The 22295-nt window shown below is 38.8% G+C and overlaps 3 protein-coding genes and 1 long non-coding RNA gene across 13 annotated transcripts; 3 read left to right on the top strand and 1 right to left on the bottom strand.

Annotated features, from left to right (window-relative positions):
* LOC139193188 (uncharacterized) lies at positions 1-1952 on the top strand. The gene is made up of 4 exons (XR_011577598.1): positions 1-289; positions 382-491; positions 1021-1087; positions 1761-1952. It is a non-coding gene; the product is annotated as an uncharacterized lncRNA (long non-coding RNA).
* A 5235-nt stretch (positions 1953-7187) lies between these two features.
* On the top strand, positions 7188-13014 carry LOC103425269 (polygalacturonase At1g48100-like). Of its 2 annotated transcripts, none has more exons than XM_008363353.4 (7): positions 7188-7321; positions 9113-10132; positions 10754-10921; positions 11029-11073; positions 11186-11393; positions 11583-11664; positions 12084-13014. In XM_008363353.4, the coding sequence occupies exons 2-7, from the start codon at positions 9695-9697 to the stop codon at positions 12583-12585; spliced, it is 1443 nt and encodes a 480-aa protein (XP_008361575.1). In that variant the 5' UTR covers positions 7188-7321; positions 9113-9694; the 3' UTR covers positions 12586-13014. The 2 variants fall into 2 exon arrangements, with proteins under 2 accessions (XP_008361575.1, XP_008361576.1); XM_008363354.4 differs by having other exon boundaries at positions 7192-7321; positions 9687-10132.
* Positions 13015-14987: 1973 nt separating this feature from the next.
* On the top strand, positions 14988-16596 carry LOC114821949 (uncharacterized). 2 transcript variants are annotated; one of them, XM_029095525.2, is made up of 5 exons: positions 14988-15163; positions 15329-15395; positions 15505-15549; positions 16060-16157; positions 16370-16596. In XM_029095525.2, exons 2-5 carry the CDS (start codon positions 15342-15344, stop codon positions 16446-16448), a joined length of 276 nt encoding a protein of 91 aa, XP_028951358.1. In that variant the 5' UTR covers positions 14988-15163; positions 15329-15341; the 3' UTR covers positions 16449-16596. The 2 variants fall into 2 exon arrangements, with proteins under 2 accessions (XP_028951358.1, XP_028951359.1); XM_029095526.2 differs by having other exon boundaries at positions 15026-15163; positions 15300-15395.
* Positions 16597-17203: 607 nt separating this feature from the next.
* LOC103416235 (probable boron transporter 2) lies at positions 17204-22295 on the bottom strand. Of its 8 annotated transcripts, none has more exons than XM_017327044.3 (13): positions 22033-22295; positions 21185-21348; positions 20988-21070; positions 20599-20791; positions 20303-20441; positions 19966-20131; positions 19698-19864; positions 19430-19603; positions 19201-19296; positions 18781-18918; positions 18370-18689; positions 18005-18272; positions 17204-17703 (listed from the first exon to the last, which is right to left on the bottom strand). In XM_017327044.3, the coding sequence occupies exons 2-13, from the start codon at positions 21286-21288 to the stop codon at positions 17416-17418; spliced, it is 2136 nt and encodes a 711-aa protein (XP_017182533.1). In that variant the 5' UTR covers positions 21289-21348; positions 22033-22295; the 3' UTR covers positions 17204-17415. The 8 variants fall into 8 exon arrangements, with proteins under 8 accessions (XP_017182533.1, XP_008352715.1, XP_070671109.1 ...); XM_008354493.4 differs by having other exon boundaries at positions 21185-21408; positions 22033-22289; XM_070815008.1 differs by having other exon boundaries at positions 19430-19600; positions 19695-19864; positions 21185-21408; positions 22033-22286.

Below are 22295 nucleotides of genomic sequence, written 5' to 3'. Positions count from 1 at the left end.
TCCCATTTTTTCTGTATGTTCTGTCCCCCTCTATCAGAAAAAGCAAAGAAAATTTGAAAACCTCTCTCTTCTTCCTCTCTCTCCCGTGAGCTCTCTCTCCCTCTGTAACCCCATGAGCAAGCTCCAAAACTCATAGATCGAACAAACAAACTACATCATCATGCTCATCTCAGCCCCACGATCACAACCATACCCCTGGTTCCCGTGTTGACCGAGTTTTGAACGTCCAACTCGGAAGGTCCGACTCGGGGAGTTCGATACTACGGTTTTCAAGCCATGCATGGCTAAGGTAAGCCTTAAGAAACCCTTAGAACCTTCATTTCACTTCTATGGGTTGTTATTGATCATTTGTTTGTGTTTTGAACGTGTGGTTTTACCCAGAAACTCGAGAAGAAGGAGAACCCGAAGTTTTTCGTACAAGAACCAGGGTCATTTAGTCATTTTCAAACCATTTTTCTGGTCAACCTCGACCACAACTGGACTTCTTCTAGGTACAAACTTTTTCTCTACATTCCTAACTTCAAAATGGCTTTTGAATCACTGAGTTTGGTTAAGTAACGAGTTAGAAATCAACTCTGGAAGTTGGGAAGAAAATTTTAGTTTTCTGGAAAATTTCAGCCGTGGTCGTTTGGCCACTTTCAGACCAACTTTCTGAACAACACGAACTATATTCGAACTTTCTGTAAATTGGGATCGGTAGATCACATTCCTAGCTTTAATTTGGCTTTTGTAGAAGTGAATTTGGTTGAGAATCGAGCTCGTTATGGGCTCTGGAAGTTGACCCAAAAATCTGCAAAACTACAGATTTTCACGAAGAATGTGAGTACAGTGTACTCGCGGGGGCGCGTGGGCGCGCGTGGACCGCCACTTTAGACGGCGCGTGGTTGGTACGTACGCGTTCATGTCGTCGAGTAGATCGATTTCATATATTTATACCCTAGGTTTGAGCAAACTATGGGCGTTTTATTTAGGTTTCTGTTATGTGCTTTAATTAATGTTATTTAGTTATTTCACATATAGGGGAAACTTATTCCGAGGATTTTCGAGGCCAAGCTAGGCTCGGGGGCTACGACCCAGTGACGTACTTGTGAGTGGGCAGTTGCTTTATACCTATATATATATTTATAGTTTCCATAAATGCATTTTTATGTCACATTTACACCTACATTGCCTAGTATCATTATTGTGATATAAATTGTGATAAATGCTGCTATATGGTTGTGATATTACTGTCATGGCATGCATACGTGCTTGTGTACATGCTCATCTTGCTGCACTAGGTGTTAGTACTCACCCTATGGCCAGGGCCAGTCCTTTACATGTATGTTCACATCCGCATCGTTTGCTCACCTTAGATCCAAGTTTAGGTGCCAGTCTTATCGGGTAGATTGCATTAGGTGATCCAACTTGTATGTGATGTGCTTTTGCACCAGTTTCACGTGATCGTAGTACTAGAGCATATTGATTACACCCAGTCCTGTTCGTGTCAGAAACCATCTGTTCGAACTTGTGTGTCAGCTTAGATGGATGAGCACTTAGTTATATTGATTATCACATGATTATTATTGTGGCATATGATACATCATTTACTTGGCATATTTCTGGTTATATGGCTGATATATTGGATTTTCATACTTACGTAGTATGTTTTGAGGAAACTATACTTGTTTTACGGTGAGGGGTTAGTATATTCAAAGATAAAGGTTTTCTTATAAGCATTGTTTTACTGACCCACTCAACTTTGTTTTTCGCCCCTCCAGGACCTAGATAGCTGTACTCTCTGTGGCACTCGAGGAATCACGGCAGTTCTAACATTTCCTTTTGTTTAGACATATGAACTTATCACTACTATGTAATAAGTGTACTTTGGTTGCCTTGACTACTCTTTCGTAGTCTCACTGTCTATTACGCTCTGAATAATTGCAATGGGTTCAACCCACGAATTGCGCACTCTTTCACTGTTTAGTCCTAATTAGTTTTAATTTTATTCACTTTTTGCATCACTTACCCTTATGGTTACATCACCTCACGGTGACGACCAGCATGCTTCGACCTTTCCAGGTCGGGGTGTGTCATCCGCACTTGGATTTTCGATCTGTAACTTCCAAAGATCCAAATTATGCTTCTAGAACAACGTCCTAAAGTTTCGTAATGATCCAACAGTCGAATCTCCACCAATCGCTAAAATTAAGTGGCGACCGACCTTTTATTTTACGAACTTACAAATCCAATTCTGAAAGATCCGTATGTCGGATTCCCGATCCGTAAGTTCCTATGGTTTTCAAATATTACATACTATAACGTACTAAAGTTAGGTGATGATCCAATGGTCGGATCATTGAATCATCTAATAACCAAGTGGCGGTCTCTATCAAAACTATGTTCGAACGATGAGATTTCATTTGTAACAGCCCGTCCCTAAAAATTATGAATTTTTCTAATTTTAATAAGTGAGTTTACGAAAATGCCCTTCGAGACAAAGTGTTGACTTTATTGACTGTCGTATCGTGTTATGTAAGATTCATTTTCCTGGCGTATCCTCGTAGTACTCGTCACTACAGACGCGTGGGCGCAAACGGAACGCGATTTGGAATTATAACGGAGGAAATATTAACGTTTAAAGTCAAGTGCAAGATTGTAAATTATTATTTTCTAGAAAACTTCATATTTCTGGAGTTTAATATGGTCATGCCACGTGTGAGGCTGGGATTGAAGTAAGGAAAGATGGGCGGTGCAGATGGGAAACAAAGGAGGAACAGGGGAGAGAAGTGGAGGAATGAGGAGAGGAAAGAGAAAGGAACGGACGAATCAGATAAGAGAGAAAGGAGGGAATGAGGGAGGAGAAGAAGAAGGGAATCGACCGAATCCCCTTGAGGAACCGTGACCCAACCCGGGTCTATCTTCCAACTCCGGCCACCATGGACGGCGATCTTGGTGTCAAAATGATCCTTACCTTGAGGCCAATCAATACCTCTGTCAATTCCACCCCAAAAATTAGATAATTCAGCTTGATTTTGCAAAACCACACCGGAGGGTGCGACGAGCCCTAATCCACCATTTTGGAAACGTTATGTCCCAATTACCACTACCACTACCTCTAGACTCCCCTTGACGCCAGGAACAAAGCCCAATCAACATTGAGGGCGTCGGAGTTGTTTTGGAGGTCGAATTAAACACACCCCTTTATAGGGTTTCCAGTGGATTTTCGTGAAATTGGGGCTTTTCCCGGCAAAATTGGCCTTGGTTGCTCTACTCACTGAGATCTTCATTTCTGTGAAATTTGGTAATTTTTAGAAATAGTTGAATTTTTTTGCGAGTCGAGGCAGCCGACCGCCACCTGCGGCGACGCGTGCTGCGGCGGGTAGGCCGAGGTGTCCCCTGACCTTCCTAGGTTAAGTTTGAATACCTTGATACCATTTGTGAGGTCCGATTAACGAATTTCCGTCATTTGAACCTAGCTTCATTAAGGTCCGCCACCTGATTATTATAGCAGCCGACGATCCGACCGTTGGATCGTCACTAAACTTTGATACTTTGTAGTACATAATATTTGAGGATTTTAGAAACTTACGGATCGGGAATCCGATGTACGGATCTTCCCGAATAGGATATGTAAGTTAAGTGTTTTATTGACAAGAATTATGAGATGTGGTTTGGTAATTATTCTAGGCGCCGATCGTTCGTGACGCCTTGATGTTTGTGCTAGGGAGTTGTAGCGTGGACTCTAGATGAGTAGGCTTTTGATTTTCTATGTATACGTATATATGCTTTATGTTTTCCCAGAACTTGTTTTAAATAGATTTACGATTTTAGATGTCATGTCAATTACATGACATTTGAAGGAAATATGAGAGAAAATCGGTTACGGTGGTTTGGACATGTGCAAAGAAGGCCTACTGACGCTCCGGTTCGAAGATGTGACTACGGGACAGAGGTTTAGGGCCGAAGGGGTAGAGGAAGACCTATGAAAACTTTGGAAGAGACCCTATGAAAAGACTTAGAGTACTTGGATCTAACGGAGGACATGACACAAAACCGAGCGCAATGGCGTTATGGGATTCATATAGCCGACCCCACTTAGTGGGAAAAGGCTTTGTTGTTGTTGTTGTTGTTGTTGTTGTTGTTGTCAATTACATGACATTTTAGAACATGCATTAGTATAGTTATGCATATTGTTGTTTAACGATGTGGACGCTCAGGTAAGCTTCAGGTGAGTATATATTGATGGTAGTGATTGTAGTGTGTATGGTTATGTTGAGATACATTTAGAGCTCATTATCCTGCACCCCGGTGGCAGTGCTCCCGCTCGTGGCCAGGGCATAGTCCTTCACGTGATATTCACCTCCCGCACCGCACGCTCACCTTGGATCAAAGTTTGGTATCAAAGTTTGGTGCACAGTCTTGTCGTACAGACCACATTAGGTGGTTCCGACTCGTAGGTGACCCGCAATTATTCGCACAGCCTTCACGTGATCGTAGCACTTTAACGTACTTATTTGCACCCAGCTCTGTCGTACATATCTTAGGTGGTTCCGACTCGTGTGCAAGATTAGGTGGTTCCATCAATTAACTAATGTCGCTTATTTAATCAACTGTAGAAAATAAATAAATGGTTGGGAATACTTTTTACCAATTTCAACCATTTGTTTTATACAGTTTGCTGACTAAATGATCTTAATAAATTACATAAAACTATCTCAAGTATTAGTCGAATCATACTATCATACTTCATATTTAAAACATTGCACTGTCATGCATTATCTTACGAATTCAATATCATACCTTCGTCTCAATTTCTGTTAGTTTTACCATTATCTGCCTACCTGAACATTGTGGGTCACACACTAATTTTTCCACGTGGATTAAAATTCCATTAAAAAAAAGTTCTTCTTAACCAAATCCCACCCATTCAGCCTTAATTTGTTCCTACAATCACCTTCTTCTCCGTCGACTCCAACACCAACCCGAATCCCGATCCCTCTTTTCTCCGACTACCCAACCTCAACCTCTCTATTCTCCGACGAACGTCCTCATCTCCAACGAAACCCAACCCCAATCCTTCTCTTTGCCCGACGTCGAAGCAGAGGGACCCATTCACAATCGAGCTATTATAGAAGGAGGCATGGTGTTTGGGCTCGTATACGGCGGCGTTGCAGATGGAGCTCAGTGGCTTACTTTTTGTGACGCCGTCACAGATGGAGGATGCAGACCTTGATTTCGAGAATCTGTAATCGCTGCCGTCCGATCGCTCAGAGATCGTTGGAAAATTCTCCATCGTTGGATTTCGTCGGAGAGGAGAAAGACGTCGGAGAAGAGGAAAGGTTTGTAGGAAGTGGATTTGGTTAACAACAATTTTTTTTTTTGAAAAAAATGGGATTTTGTAATTTCATCCACGTCGAACAATTAGTGTGGGACCTGCAACTTCCACGTAGGTGGATAACTGTAAAATTAACAGAATTAGATACAAAGGTCGGACATTACAACGATTTCGCAAAATAAAGTATGACATTGCAATATTTTAAACATGAGATATGACAGTGTGGTTCGATCAATATTGATAGTAATTTTGTATAATTTATCACATATTTTATAATATTAAAGATTTCTTCATAAACACTAAATTTCGTAAATTTTTTTTTTATTAATTTCTTCTTATCATTCAGGATCCAAGTTAAACTCTTTAAATGTATATACTATAGCAGTTGGTGGACTGCAATGGTAACTTTCACACAATTTTGCCACATGTTTCCTTTCATATCCCTTCTTTTGTTTAAAAACTATTGGAACAATGGTTGGCACTTGTATAGCTACATATATCAAGTATTTTCAGTCATATTTTTTTTATTATATCAAGTTTTTCACATTTTAATAATACGCATAAAATTTATGTTGTATTTGAATTTTAACCTATTGTTCAGAAAATGAAAGTAAATTTATATTATATATTAATGACCAAAATTTTCATTGTATTTTGTTAAAAAAAATTCCGAGTAATACAGTACCTATTTTCACGTGTTATACTCATTTCATTTTAGAGAGCTTTAATGAAAATTTCACGGTGTTGTTCACTTTAACGAAGTCTATGGTACTGTTTACTTTAACGAAAAAATCATATTTTTACACTGAAAAGTATCTTGGTACTATTCACTTTGCCCTTTATTTTATCCTTATCGTTAAAACTCAAAGTTTTCAAGTCATTTTTATTAGTTTTCCTTTCATTTTAATCTTGCTAATTATGTTGCATGCATACCTTGAGTTACGTCAATAATTCGATCCATCTAATCTTAAATACCAAACAAAACCCTTAAATATGACAACGGTAAACCCTAAAAGTGGGTTTAGATATGACCCATAAAATATTAACAAGTTTGGTACCCATCGGTGATTGAGATAATCAGTGGCACCTAACTTCTGTTTGTGCTTTTCTGTAGGGATGTGTTATCCACACACTCTTTTTTACTTCTCACATACCCCTTGTTAATTTCTACCATTTGATCTTCTTCAATTCACACTATCCAAAGGCCAAAACTTAAAAGGGTGTGTGAGAAGTAAAAAGGGGTGTGTGGATATCACACCCCTTTCTGTAAAGAGGTAGGCAAACGAAACAACCCTACTTCTGTTTTATGCTTTGGTTCCACTTAACACACATTTATACTAATTAATCACTTCAACCAAACTAAAAGTTCATACGCAGCTTAGCTGAATCCTTCCGTTCACCTCACCCGTGACACACAGAAACACTATCCCGTGAATTCCCAGCCGCCACGTGTCATGCTCTGGCTCCTTCCCTTCATGAAGAACTTTGTCAGCAAAATCGACTTACATGTTAAAGCTTGCATGTGAAATCTCTGTTGGAACCCTTTTCACACTTCCATCGAATGGTTTGGTGTGTGTTCCACAAGCTTCTAACCATGGAGAGGGCGACACGTAGGATGTTCCATGTGCTCACGTGATGGCCAATCCTACGTGTCGTAGCTGGAAACTACAAATCATCCCCAATCAAACACTTTGAAAAAATGCGGCTCTTACTTTTGTCACAATGCAAAGCCTCGTGCTTTTGATTAGGATTTCGGTTATTGAGATCGCCCGTGAAAGACTAAGACAAACACTTGCATTTGTAGTGCACGTACGTAACCATTGCACATTTTTCTCCAGCACAATATCTTAACTCTATAAAAGCAACTTCCACACTTTGCATTTTGCATAGCAAGTATCATGCACTTCAAGCCTAATTAACACCAGGTTAAGTTACAAATAAGCTCATTGGTGGTAGAGGACCTAGCTCAGCTACATCGAACATTCAACATTTCTGAGCGACCAGGTGAATATCGTTCTTTGTCTTACAATAAAGTGTTTGTTTGCTCGAACATATTAAGTCAATATTATTGCTCGAAATCATCGATTAGCTGAATTATATCTGCTAGAAGAATGTTACCCATTACCACAATTCCTATCATTTATATTCCCATCATTAATTAACAATAATTGATAAGCATGCTTTTTAGCTAGCTAATGAAGTTTGTGCATGCATGAGTGATCATGAGGGACATGGGGTCTGCGAGCTTATGGACCAAAGAGGGGTAGATAGGGATTTGAATCAACCCGTGAATGGTTTTAACATTGTTGTCGCAGACCACCCATATGCTTCTTCCTAGCTATAATCCTATGGCCACAAGCAAAAAAGAGAGCTAGCTAAACAACAATGAAGAGTCACGAGAGAGTTGTTGCTTTTACACCAAAATTCCACATCCCAATCATCTCATCTGCTGTATGTGCATATATTTTATTCTTTCATATCGTCCCTACATTCCACAACCTCATAGCTCGGAAACCACTCTCTCTCATCTCTCTAGCTATCATGCAATATACATTGGTGTCACATGAATAATGTAACGTATACTAGCTATGATGTATTTATGATGGTGTGCTGCTATATACGTACATATATGCGTACGTAGAGAGGCTCTCATGCAACTTCTTGTATACACTATATTATGTGTATATCTTCTTCATGTAATTAGTCATGTTAAGAGAAAGATGGAGATGACAATGAGTATAACAAGAGATTTCAGTGTACCCGGAACATGAACATAAATGTCATACATCATTATACAAGTGAAGAGACACTTGAACAAACAAAAAAAAAAAATTATCCCTCCACTTGTATAATAACATATTATGTACCACCCCGTATTCTGAACACATTAAAACATGTTTCGAGTACAACAGGTTGTAAGTAAATATTCCCACAAACATATATGTTGTCTTTAATTTATATAAGTATATATAGAATTTCCAGATGGAATAAAATCACCTTAAACAAGTAGTTTATATATAAAAAAAAAAAACCAAGATAAAAATGGTGTATTCATAGAAGATTATAGCTGTCAATATCTGCTTAAGGTATATATTTATCATATGAGTAATTAATGTATTCGGCCCTAACAAACACAGTTTCAACTTATTGGAGTCTAAAACCCAAGCTTATTATGTTTTGTAAGGCCCCATTCTCCATTTAACACAACTCGCACAGCATTAATGTCTTTCATGAGATAAGACAATTCACACGTACATAAATCTTGGAATTATATGCTTTGTCAAAACGAATATTTTAATCGGTCTATGTAGCCACCTTCATCTTGCTCCATTTTAAAATGATTGAAATTGCTTTTAGCAAAAATATTTTTGTGTTTTAAAAACACTTAAAGTATTTTTTCCATACCTACTTGCATTTTTACTAAGAATTGGTTCGAAAAACATTTTCACAATGAGCGCTTTCAACTATTTTAAAAGTACTTCCAAACGAATTTATAGATACATAATTTTCACATGCTCATTTTTTCATATGCACACTTTTATTTATTTTTTACCATTAAATTAATAAATTTAAAAAAATAACGGACAAAATATATTTAAGCAGGAGAGCTAAATTGTAGAGAGATCTTAGAAAACACATCTGGTTGCTGCATGCACGCAGCACACTGTTTTAGGAAACTCGGGCCTCAGAGCAATTCACAAGCTCATAACTGCTAATTAAATTCTCAATCAATCCCAAGGTTTCATGTCGGTAACGAATTTGACACTCATCTTTTTCTTCCGTCAACATTTACAGGCAAAATATATAAAGGGGCTAAAAGACGAGCGTTAAAATGGCTAACGCAGTAGTACGTGTCATGCATGTATGTGTCTACGAAAACAATCAAGTACAAGAAAATTAAAAATGGTGGACGAACTAGAATTCTAGCAGGACCACATGGCAAAGAAGCAAAACATACCAAATATGTAGTATCACATAGAAAAAGGCAAGAGGTCACCTGCAGAAAGAAATCTACAACAGAACAAAAGAAGTAACAGCACAAGATTGAAATATTTGCAACAGAAGACCAAGCTCCAAAAGCCACATAAAGCTTCCAACAATTTTCCCGGAGACAAATCATACATCTATTATTATTTCATTTTATATACTTTTTTTCATTCAACCTGAAGTTGACACGTATAGGGTTTCGTATATGCATGAATTTAGCACTGTTGTGGGAAATTTCTGAGCTCATAACTTTGAGTATAAATTAGAGCCTATGTTTCTACTGGTCCTCTTGCCAGACCACTTTATAACTTCAGGCCCCTCTCTCTCCTCTCTCTCCTCTCTCTCCTCTCTCTCTAAGTGCATTTTGGTAATTCTCTCTCAGAGGAAGACATGGAGCTCTTTCACTGGTTTAGACTCTTATGGATCGCTATGACTCTATTGACCTTCCGGTGTGCAAGCAATGTGGAAGGAAGATATCATCACCAAAAGAGGAACAAAAACTCATCCCCTCCTACAACCCCTGCAGAAGATCCAGTTGCTCCTTCAACTCCGAGCATTGCTCCTCCTACCCCTCCTCGAGATGTTCCCTCAGACCCTTACCCAACTGACCCCGGAAACAACTTTAGTAATTCTTCAGACTGTGTGTTCAACGTCATGGATTATGGGGCAGTTGGAGATGGCTCTGCTGATGACACTGCTGCATTTAGACAGGCTTGGAAAGAAGCCTGTGCTGTTAAATCAGGTGTTGTTTTCGCTCCTTCAGATTACCGCTTCAAAATCACCTCAACAATTTTTTCAGGTCCATGTCAGCCAGGACTAGTATTCCAAGTAAGAATTTTTATGTTAATTTTTCAGAAATTCCTTGTTCTATTGTTTATCTCTAGTTGCGGCTTGTACCATAGGTGGTTAGTAATTTTTAAGTTAATTTTTCAGAAATTCCTTGTTCTATTGTTTATCTCTAGTTGCGGCTTGTACCATAGGTGGTTAGTAACTCTGTAAATGGAGAAAAAACTTATCTAGATATCTAGAATGTCACCATGACATCATGTAACCATTTTGAGTGGTGCTATATGCGCACCCTTTTTTACCTTCCGCACACTCTCTGTTAATCCTATCATTTGATCATCTTCAATTCATTTGATACGGACGGTTGGAAATTGACAAAAGTGTGTGGGAGGTAAAAATGTGAGTGTATAACACCACCCATCAACTTTACATAATAATGCGTTATTGACTTGGATCATCATACATAGTGACGTTCCAAGTGTTAGTAAGTTATTCTTCTACACCTAAGGTCATGAGTTTGAGTGTAAATAAGTTTCTCTCATCGACAATTGAATTTAAAAAAAAAAAAACATTACTAACACAAAATATATGTTGCAATGAAATATAGTTCATTAAATTTGTAAAATTTGTAAAATTTGTAATTAAGGTTGAAATATGAAACAGGTAGATGGGGTTTTGATGCCGCCGGACGGGCCAGCGACGTGGCCTAAAAAAGACAGCAAACAACAGTGGCTTGTGTTTTACAAACTTAACCGGATGACTTTCACTGGTACTGGAACCATTGAAGGTAACGGCCAAAAGTGGTGGGCCCTCCCTTGCAAACCTCACAGGGTAATTAGCTTTCATCTCCATATCTCCTCCTATTTGTTTATTTTTTATTTTTGAAAAAAAAAATTAAATTTCCAATATTTAACAGTTATGTTAATTACCTCCCTCAGGGTCCCAATGGATCAACACTGCGAGGACCATGTGACAGCCCTGCTGTAAGTAAATAAACCCAGGAGGGCCACAACCATACTTAAGAATTGACTGCAGTAAAAACTTCTGTCACAGTAACTTTATTAATCTTCTTGCAAATTCTTCTTTCTTCTTCAGATGATCAGATTTTTCATGAGCTCTAATTTGGTGGTGAGAGGCTTAAGAATCCAGAACAGTCCCCAATTCCACATGAAATTCGATGGCTGTGTAGGAGTACTGATTCAGAAAATATCCATTTCTTCACCAAAGCTTAGCCCCAACACAGATGGGATCCACATAGAGAACACAAAATCTGTTGCCATACACAACTCAGTGATTAGCAACGGTACGAAACTGTGAATTGATAATTCTGGGTAGCAATTTTCACACTTCATTTTTATTCATTTGCATTCAGTGTTGAACATTTTATAATTTTTCCGCACTCGCAAAAGTAGTTCAGCAGATGAAAAAATGAGTATTGAAATTACTAATTGACTTGTATTATGTGTTAATAATTTTTACCATGATTAAACAGGTGATGACTGCATCTCGATAGGAACTGGGTGTGCAAATGTTGATATAATGGGTGTCACTTGTGGGCCAAGTCACGGGATTAGGTACGTCCACAAGTATTCTCTCTCAAATAAATCTCTCCCACTTGGCTGCTACCTACCAATTGTCATCCGTTTGAGTCCAATCAAGAAAACAATAGTTTGACTGATTAATGCGAGGGAGACCGCATTACGGACAAATTCAATTTGCCGTAACAGGACAGGGAATAACAAAAAATTATATGTACAAAGAAAAACTTTATATGAGTCATTTCATCAAACACTTATTTTAACGAATCTCAAATATTGGGGTTAATTGACTACACTGTATGTCCATAGTAATCTTATCACATTATGTGACAATTGACATGTCTAAAATTTGTAGCACATTATGTGATCATTCTAACATTACTTGTACCTTGTATATATAACAGCAGTGAAAAAATTCAACCTCACCTAATTAAATATTCTAACATTTCCTTCAGCATTGGGAGCCTTGGCGTGCACAACTCCCAGGCATGCGTCTCCAACATCACAGTCCGCAACTCCGTCATACGTGAATCCGACAACGGTCTCCGAATCAAGACATGGCAAGGCGGGACGGGCAGCGTCTCTGGCATCCTCTTCGAGAACATCCAGATGGAGAATGTGCTCAACTGCCTGCTAGTAGACCAGTACTACTGCCTATCACAAGCATGCCGAAACGAAACCTCAGCAGTACTAGTCACAGACTTGACCTACAGAAACATAAAGGGCACGTACGATGTGAGGAGGCCTCCCATTCACTTTGCGTGCAGTGACACCGTGGCATGCAGAAATATTATCCTCTCAGAAGTTGAGCTTTACCCATACGAAGGAGAGCTCATGGATGATCCCTTTTGTTGGAATGCTTATGGGACACAGGAGACTGCAACTATTCCCCCTATTGATTGCTTGCGAGAGGGGGAACCTCAGGCTTTGGACGAGGTGTCCAAGTATACTTGTTAGAGGGAGTCTTCTGTCCAACTGTTTGCATACAGGATATCAGGGATAATCAGGTGAGAATTTCCCATAGCCTCTCCAACCAGAAAGGAGTGGATAACCGTGGCTTGCCACTAATTATCCCCCTTTTTCAAAGGAAAAAAAAATATTTAAGGTGTTATAACTTATTTGTATGTGAGTTGTCGCATGGTCATGTGATCAGCCTCTCAATAGAATTTCTCATATTTGCTAGGGTAAAGTTTAATTTGGGTTTGGGCTACTTAGGATTTACTTACATAGAGATACCGTCTACTGTATAGAGCCCAAGAGCTTTTATGGGTCCATCCTTATTTGGGGTTTTCCCCCTTATTGTGTGATGTGATGATGACTTATTTACAATTGGGTCTTGTATTTTGGCCCTACGATGTAGTAATGAGATTGTGTGCTTACATTACATATAGCGGTACTTTTGTCTTAACAATGTATTTTTGTTACATATTGAAGTTTATACGACCATGTTCTCTCTTTTGAGTAATGTGTATGGGTATACGTTCAATCAACCCATTGTCGATGAAACCATGTTCTACAAGCATCAAACTCTCTCAAACTCACCCTTAGTTTTAGCTCCAGCGACACATAGACGGATAGGTGAGGCACTAAAAAAAAATATTCTCGTATTAGACTTATGTTGTTAGATTAACACCTTAATTCGGTAACCTTACCCAACTCTCAGAAACTTCTCGAAATAAATTGTTAAATTACAAAGCCTTGATTAAGTCCGGGGGTGGGGGACAGACTGGTTCAAACTCATTTGGATTTTTCCTCTCTCATATAAAGGTATATAATTTTTTTGGGTAAAAAACTGTTTACTACCCTCATGTTTCATGGTTTTCAACATTTAGTACATCAAGTTTTTTTCGTCTCAGAGTCATACCTAAAGTGTAAATTTTGGGACAGTCTCATACATCCGTTAGTCAAACTGTTAAATGTGCCGTTAATTGTGACGTGGCGCCCATGTGGACAATGACTGGGCACCACGTGTCAGCCACGTTTTTTTTTTCTTTCTTCTTCTTCTTCTTCTTCTCTGCAACTTTTTTTGTTTCCTTCCTCCTTCTTCCTTCCCCTTCTTCTCCTTCTTCCTTCTCCCTTCTCCTTCTCCTTCTCCTTCCTCCGAATTTGGGGAAGGATTTTTTTCCTTCTTCCTCCTCCTTCCTCCTTCTTCCTTCTTCCTTCTTCCTTCTCCTTCCTCCTTCTTCCTTCCTCTTCTTCTTCTTCTTCTTCCCCCGAATCTGCCCAGATTCGGTTTTTTTTTTTTTTTCTTCCTTCTTTCTTATCCTTCTTCCTTCCTCCTTCCTTCTTCCTTCTTCCTTCCCCTTCTTCTCCTTCTTCCTTCTTCTTCCTCCGAATCTGGGGAAGATGAAGGTTTTTTTTTTTTTTTTGAGGAAGATGAAGAAGAAAGAAGAAGGAAGAAGGAGAAGAAGGTGAAGGAAGAAGGAGGAAAGAAGAAGGAGAGGAAGAAGGAGGAAGAAGAAGAAGAAGAAGAAGAAAAAAGAAAAAAAAAGCCGAATCTGGGCAGATTCGGAGGAAGAAGAAGAAGAGGAAGATGAAGAAGAAGGAAGAAGAAGGAGGAAGAAGGAGAAGAAAAAAAAACCGAATCTAGGCAGATTCGGAGGAAGAAGAAGGAAGAAGGAAGAAGGAGGAAGGAGAAGGAAGAAGGAGGAAGGAGGAAAAAAAAAAAAACTTCCCCAAATTCGGAGGAAGGAGAAGGAGAAGGAGAAGGGAGAAGGGAGAAAGAAGAAGAAGGAAGAAGGAGAAGAAGGGGAAGGAAGAAGGAGGAAGGAAGAAGGACGAATGAAGAAGGAGAAGGAAGAAGAAAAAAAAAATTGCAGAGAAGAAGAAGAAGAAGAAAGAAAGAAGAAAGAAGAAAGAAGAAGAAAGAAAAAAAAAACGTGGCTGATACGTGGCGCCCAGTCATTGTCTACATGGGCGCCACGTCATAATTAACGGCACATTTAACAGTTTGACTAACAGATGTATGAGATTGTCCCAAAATTTACACTTTAGGTATGACTCTGAGGCGAAAAAAACTTGATGTACTAAATGTTGAAAACCATGAAACATGAGGGTAGTAAACAGTCTTTTACCTAAATTTTTTATATACAAATAAAAAGAGCCTCAATGGAAAACGTGAATATTCTTGATTAATTAAGTGACGAATTCTTTCATATTGAAAAATATATTGAACCATAAAGATTGATTTCTTATGTCCACGAGGTCCAAGACAATATATAGTGATGGAAGTGAAAGTGAATGAATTTTTTTATTTCAAAATTATAAATAAATAAAAAATGTGTTAAAGGAGAAAAATGTGTCCATAATTTTCCAAATAAAAAGAGGAGAAGGTTGCTTTCAAAAAAAAAAAAAAAAAAAGAGGAGAAGGAAAAAAGTTTTAAAATGCCTGCCTATACGACATGCCGTATGTGTTGGAGTAACGGGTATTAGCACGAGTCGACGACGCAACGAGTCAAAACATTTCCGCAGTCGAACCGAGTTTTGCCGTTAGGTACCGAATCGCCGACTCACTCACACAGTCGCAGCCTCGCAGGTAAAACCCCTCCGACTCCGTCTCTTCCGCTCCCACCGACTCTAATTTTTCTTCTCCCTTTGATACTGGCATGCTTGGAACTTGCCCGCAAGGTGTTCGACGAATTGCTTAATGCTTTTCGTATTCGACTGTGTAGATTTGATTGCGATTCGGATTTTGGTACAGGAAATTTGAGAACATGCCGTCCCTGCAAACCGCATTGCCTCCTGAACTTGCCAACAACGTGATCAGAGTTAGTATCGGAAATGTCTTCACTTGCTTTACTATTTGCATCCAAAAATTAATCATTTTTTTTTCTTACCATTTTTTCGACAAAACGATTGTTTCTGTTGTTTTTGTAGCTTTACCGCGAGTGTCTTCGGAGAGCTAAATATGTTGGTCATCGGGTATGCAAATTCATCTTTTTCTTGATGAAATTTGTGTTTTTTGTTGTTATTTATCAATGAGATTGAACGTAAGTTAAGTAAGAATATCCATTCGACTTATATTTGCCAATTTGTTGTGACCGTCACACTGTTGGGTGATATTATCAGTCTACTAATGTTATAACCCGTGTATTTATTTATTAATATAATACTTTAGGTCTATGAAATATCAACCATGCCGTCAACCATGTTATAACATTGTGTTGTGGATTAGTAACAACTCACATGTACCGGTGTCACCATCACGCTAAGATTTTTCTCCTATTACTGTATGACATCGTGATTATCATATCGATATGAACTTATGAACTCCAGACTTTAAGAAGCAATTTCGCAGATCCTTCAAACTCGTATGAAAGTATATCTCGATTGATTTTAGCAAATTTGATCATACAATTTGCAAGGAGTAAGTCTCTAGTGCATGAAAAATACAATAACACATTTTGGGATGTTGTTTCGTTAATGATGCAGCAACACAATACAGAACTTGTCGTTGATATGGTGCGGCGGGAATTCAAAAAGCATAAGCATGAGACAGACCCAGAAAAGATTCAAACGTTGAAGGATAAGTAAGCATCTAGCATTTGTGTTTGCCTTTTTATATTATAGAACTGTCAACGTTCATTTATACTTTAATCGGTTTCTTAATATGTCCGGGCCAATTTGAAACCAAATCAGATGATCAGTTCTCCATTTTATTCTCCAAAATATGTTCTCAAAATGCATGCATTTCTTACTCAACTTCGTTGATGGAATCTGATTTGTCTTCCTCTATTTCCAGCGCGGCGAGGGGACTCATAAACCATATACTGTTTGAGTCTGAGAAGATGTCCGGTCGTAAGTTCAGCAGCAAGAGCTAGGTCTTTTGATGTCAAGGTTTTAAATTTTCTTTCTGAGATGCCAGTTTGTTGTGTGGGATAAAGTTTTCACGGTAAAATAAGTGATAACATTGTAAGCTTTAATGCTTTATTGCCTAATTATGAATACTGAATATTTCGTTTCTTTGGATTTTTTGATGTGGATTTTCTTTCTTCATTATTTGTTTCCATTCCTCAGTAAACGCTAGACGGTGTAACGAAAAGTCTGAAACATGTTTTCTAGTATTCTCCAGAATATCCTAAACTCTTGGGCTGTTTGGCCGTTAGCAGGATCGAATGACCAAGATCTAACTGTCAAAAATCCCGTAGTACAACTTTCGCTTTTACCATTGTGGTTCTCACAAAGAAATTTACACTGCTGTTATTCTGCTACAAGCTAATAGAATAGGAACTTCTGCATCTACCTAATCCAAAGGGAATTCATTAAAACCAGCAGCTAAACCTGCAGAGCGTACAATCCAGAGGGAAACCTACATGCAATTAAAGACTAGGGACACATCCATCTTACTTTGCCTCTCCAAATGCCTAAATGGTAATCTGAATCGCGCTCTCCGTATGCACAGAGCACGAATATCGGTTCCAGACACCGGTGTCATCATTTTCCATGGAAGGATGAAGATGTCGCATTTTGTCTTCTGTCGACACTTGACAAAGCTTATCGAACAAAATAGTTTGTATTTTGAAAGAAAAAATGGAAGTCGATGCACGTAAAGTTTTTTCATTTGGCTTAAAAAGGATTAAGTGTAATATTTCTTCATATTTAATTTAATACTGTTATTAATGTAGTTTGTTACAACTTACAATCTTCTCCCATCATACTCAGAACACTTTACAACAACAATAAGCCCACAATTAGAAAGCATGGGAAAATGCAGGTTTACTCTTCTTTTAGTAATTTGACTATAATTTGCAGGCAAATACTTGTCTATTTATATCTGAGTTCTAAGCTTCAACCACTCTTCCCTAAGTTAGATGATTTCGGTTCTCCGCTCCTTGGACTAAATGGTCCTTTTCCGCCACTCCGAGGACTTTGGTCGCCTCTCAGCTCGCTTAGACGAGGACTGATTACCTTGTCAGAGAAGCTCAGTGTGCTTTTCAATTCCTTGGATGATGTTGTAGGTGAGCTTGTCACTTTAGGACTGCACACATGCCTGATCTCGCCCCGGCTTCTAGTAACCATCCCATCTAAAATCTCGCCATCATCTGGAAATGAAGCTGTCCTACTCATCTCCCTCTCCTGATATGAAACAGGATTTATAAGTTAACTGAGCAGCCAAAGTTACCTTTTAATGTGTGTGTATATCAAAGTTGTGCACAAAATTATAGTACGGTTCTTTTCTTTTTCTAAAAGAGAGCACGATGCTTTGAGATTTATATACAGATCAAGCAGGTTAGGAAATGTTTTAAAAAATTGCCGAAAGGCTTCTATTTAATATCCATTTATGTATTTCCAGTGAGGCAACACTTGAACAGATTGCAGATACGTTTATCAGGAAACAGTGAGACGAAACAAAAATAGTATCCGAATGGAAACTTACAGTTGCGTGGTTGAATAGTAAAGCAGGTGCCTCTTCATACTCTGCAGCATCTAAATCTTGAAGGTGTGCACCTTTGAAGAACTTGGGCAAAATGTATTGTCTAACAGGAACCAGAAGCATGATCATTAATGGGAAAAGAACCCCAGCAATAGGAATCCATGTAATTCCGAAGCAAACAAGCAAGTAAGCAGTTTGGAAAATGGTGAATGCTGCAATTGTCTTGAATGGTACTGTTTCGACAAAAGTGGCATGGTATTCCTCAAGTACTCTGAACACAAAAATGAAAGTAGTTCAATTAAATTTTTTGAGGAATCGAGATAAGACAAATTGAAGGTGCAACAATACAAAAGGATCAAGAGAATTACTTGTATCTTCTAGTCGGGGCTGTGAAGAGCAATAGAATCCTCTCCCAACATTGGTTACCCGGTAAGTTCTCAACAGCCATAAAGGCAAAATAACCCCAGAGTACCGATGTTGGGATCATTTTAAGAAAAGGCATGGCCGCAACACATCCTCCTACAAATGTAGCTTGAAGCAAGTTGCTGAGCCGCTGCTCTTTCACCTCAACAGGCAATAAATCATCGATCTCCTTCTCAACATCAAACACAGTCTCATCAACTGGGGCATCTATGTGACCCATGCTTGAAGCCATTTGAACAGTTGAATCTTTCAAGTCATTTAATCCCTGCCTTGTTTTTGAACAACGGTTAGCATTGTCTATGTCATACGAGTGAACAAAAGAAGGAAAAGGGGAACGGCATATCAAGTCATCATACCCGAGCTGAAGGTTCCTGGTATACTAGTGGGGTTTGCATCTGTTGATACGATTCTTGCATGCTTCCATATACTTGTTCCAAGCTGGCATTGTTTCTCATACATCTCCTTGCTGTCGCTACAAGTCGATTGCGAAGCAACTGCAGGAGGAGCAATCTAGTTGTAAAGATAACATGTAAACCACATGAAAAGAGTGCACATGTGGGTGAGTGTCAATATGTGCATCTCCATGTTCCGAACATATTCTAATGTTTTCTCTGCCCCGTTGGGTTCTTAAGGGACACTGAGTTGGTATAAAACTCAAAACCTCTTTACAGCACAGAGAACTGTGAAGTTGAACCGCTCAATTAACGTAACTTCTAGGAAAGCTTTGAAATTGAAAGCAGTGGAAGGCTTCATTGATGGTAAAACCATATACCTACCTGGTGCTTCAGTGTGGCCAAACTTTTCGTATGCATTGGAGATTGTGGTATGACACCATTGGATGGAGGAATGCCTAAGAGACCACATATTATGACCTGTCATGTAGCATAGACATCTCAATCTCAAAACAAAATAATGCCAGTTGCACTCTTTCTTTTTGCAACCACTAAACTTCTAGAAGGGGGATTACAGAAAAAGTGAATGGTACTGTGAGGGGGATTTGCATACCATGAACCCTAAGAGAAGTAGATCGTAATGGAAAGAAGGTGGTTTTCTCAAATTGAATTCTTTCTGCTGAGCAAGTTGGGAAGCCACACTGTGGTCAAAATAGTACAACACTGCAATCATTGTTGCTGGAATGAAAGCTCCAATTATATAAAGCACTGGCACATTTAGCATGTCCTGTAATTTTATAAAAAAAAACCATTAATACCCTCACGTGTCAAGCGGAAAACCATAAAGAAGGCAGAAAATAAAATTTAGGATGTGGCAGTGCCTTGATGACAGTCCAATTTTCGTATGCCCCAGGTGACCATGGATTTGGACTGAAGAGGCGCCTTGGAATTCCTTTTGGGACATTTCCAGCAGGTATATAGGAAACAGCAGACCAGATCAATACCATCAATGGCACGCCATAATCTGCTACGAAACCTCGCAGCCATCCTGTGAGAGGGAAACAGCTAATGGGATCAGTCTCTTGTAGCAAACTAATAAATAGGAAACTACACATGTCTGTATGTAACTCCAAACAAAATAACACTTGCCAGATCCATAACGCCAAGACCTTGCTTTTCTGCTTCTTAATGAAGTAAGTAGAAGGCCAAATGATAGAACCAAAGCAAACATCCCATTTGCAAATCTCCATGAAGGTTGAAATTGAACTGAATTTGGGTTTTCTCTTTCAGGTATGTGGAACTCATGAACAAGTCCCTAGTAAATACAATTCAGAACTATAGCTATTAGCTAGAAAAAAGTTGGGATTAATCCACCAGTGCCATCTACGAACCTTAGAAACTACCGAAAGTACTCCAGGTGACATAAGGAAGTAATTTTTCTATAGGCAAATAGAATGCAGGGATAGAAAGAGATGAATGTTCCTACTTTTATAGCTTCCTGCATGAACAGCATTGCAATGAGAAGGCCAAATAACTCTCCTGCAAGACGAGTGAATCTGTTTATGATGGAGCAAGCCCCTAATATAGCCAGCAGAAACAGCAATGCCGCAGTCCAGACGCACACCCTGCATATTGGTATAAATGGTCATAAAGGCGGATCCAGAGTCAAACAAGAGTTGGACAATAAAATAACCCAAAAGGGATAATTGCAAGATAGAGATTAATGATAACAGTACAAATCACAATATCAATCCATTTGTTAGCACAAAGAAAATATGATACCATCCACTCCATGCTAAAAAGAGCTTTGATCCCAGCTCCGGTCTATTTTTGGCAAAATTGAACATAAACGTGTACATAATCACAGTTGGCTCTGCAACTCCGAGAATCAGCAAAGGCTGTCCTCCAAGAATCGAGTGTATAATTCCACACAAAGCCGTAGATGCTAATGTTTGAACCGCTGTGAGAACCCCACCTGTGAACACCAGAAATGATGTCAAAACATAAACTTCGAACGCTAATGCATAATGCGTAGAATGATAAAAAAATTAGATGTTTCTTATCAACCGGTCGATATTAGGACCATTTTCCACTCAGAATGAAAACCATAAGGCACTTAATGGAAAGCATCAACAACAAACAATACGGAGGTATCCAGTACAAAATATTACCTGTGTCTCTTTCCAATTGTTCTCCAAATGAAATAACCGGAATAGCGGATGCAAAAAAGATATAAGTGGTGGGCGCCAAAATCCTGAGACAGTTAACCAAGTTACCAAGCCAGAATAACATTCCAATCAAACTTTGGCAATAATTACAGTTAAATACGATGTGGAATCATGTTTATGATAGCAAGAGAAGGATATACCTGAAGCCTGCCTTGAAACCACCAGTCCAATCTTGCTTGTAACACATCATTCTCCCTCGAAGATCATTCTTAATTCCGCGAAACGGTACAAATGTCTCTTCCATGGTCTCACTTTCTTGAACAATGATAGCTAAATCTCAAAGTTGTAGTCAAGGAACCAAGACCTACAACAGTCAGGCCATTACCAAGGTGAGGTGGGTCTTGGAAGAACTGACAACCCAAATCTACATTAAACAAGCAAAGATATCAATGTGGCACAGCAGTAAATGGACTAAATCGAATCGAATCGAATCTCAACAGATACAAGCTGACCCAGAAATTGGGAAATCTTGATTCTTGCTGTTTAAGCACAACCCAGAAGTCAAAAATCACAACCCCATTACACCATCTAGTCTAAAAATGATTGGGCAAAAGGTTATAAGCATGCTAACCTTGAAACCCAGATGAAAAATGCAGAGAAATTTTCAGAAAGAGAGTGGCATTGGACTATTAAATCCAATCAAAGACAACCCTTTTGGTTTGTTTTACATTTCAAACAAAGAAACACACACAAAAGGGTTGAAAGCAAAGCTCCAAATATATAAGCTTGGAAATTTCTGAGAAGGCAAAATTGTAGGTTTGATGCTGATAGTAAATGTGGGTCAAAAACAAAGGAAGAAAACATCACTATCACAGCCGAACTGCAAAGAAATCTCCCCACAAACCCCCCAAAAAAAAAAAAAAAAAGAGATCCAAAAAAAAAGAAACAACAAATCTAATGCTTGCAGTGTAAAAGCTGAGAATGCAAATAAATACGTAGAAAAAATGAAGAACGAAGATTCAAAGTAGATGCAGCATGAAATACTTACTCCAGTCAGACACAACAAGTGCTGGTGATGAGAAAAGAGAGAAAAGGTAAGGAAGCCGGTTTTTTCGACCCAAAAAAAGGAAGCTGGTTTTTTCGACCCAAAAAAAGGAAGCTGGTTTTTTCAACCCAAAAAAAGGAAGCTGATTTTCAAGTGTGAATTCCTGAGTGTCCGTGACTGAGAGGAAGAGAGAGAGAGAGAGAGAGAGAGAGAGATATACAGTCCAAGACAAGCTGGCTGCTGGCCTGTGAGAGAGAGACAGTCCA

This window comes from Malus domestica, chromosome 16, assembly GCF_042453785.1.
Source record: "Malus domestica chromosome 16, GDT2T_hap1".
Lineage (NCBI taxonomy): Eukaryota > Viridiplantae > Streptophyta > Magnoliopsida > Rosales > Rosaceae > Malus > Malus domestica.
This window is presented reverse-complemented; position numbering and strand designations above follow the sequence as displayed.

Excerpts from the sequence above, each read along its gene's own strand:
- LOC103425269 (XM_008363353.4), top strand. The coding sequence starts at position 9,695 with ATGGAGCTCTTTCACTGGTTTAGACTCTTATGGATCGCTATGACTCTA. Across the intron at positions 11,074-11,185 it reads GACCATGTGACAGCCCTGCT|ATGATCAGATTTTTCATGAG; the intron begins GTAAGTAAATAA and ends TTTCTTCTTCAG. Across the intron at positions 11,394-11,582 it reads CAACTCAGTGATTAGCAACG|GTGATGACTGCATCTCGATA; the intron begins GTACGAAACTGT and ends ATGATTAAACAG.
- LOC103416235 (XM_017327044.3), bottom strand. The coding sequence starts at position 21,288 with ATGGAAGAGACATTTGTACCGTTTCGCGGAATTAAGAATGATCTTCGA. Across the intron at positions 21,071-21,184 it reads GGTTTCAAGGCAGGCTTCAG|GATTTTGGCGCCCACCACTT; the intron begins GTATATCCTTCT and ends TAACTGTCTCAG. Across the intron at positions 20,132-20,302 it reads TCATGCAGGAAGCTATAAAA|GGACTTGTTCATGAGTTCCA; the intron begins GTAGGAACATTC and ends TGTATTTACTAG.
- LOC114821949 (XM_029095525.2), top strand. The coding sequence starts at position 15,342 with ATGCCGTCCCTGCAAACCGCATTGCCTCCTGAACTTGCCAACAACGTG. Across the intron at positions 15,396-15,504 it reads TTGCCAACAACGTGATCAGA|CTTTACCGCGAGTGTCTTCG; the intron begins GTTAGTATCGGA and ends TTGTTTTTGTAG. Across the intron at positions 15,550-16,059 it reads CTAAATATGTTGGTCATCGG|CAACACAATACAGAACTTGT; the intron begins GTATGCAAATTC and ends TTAATGATGCAG.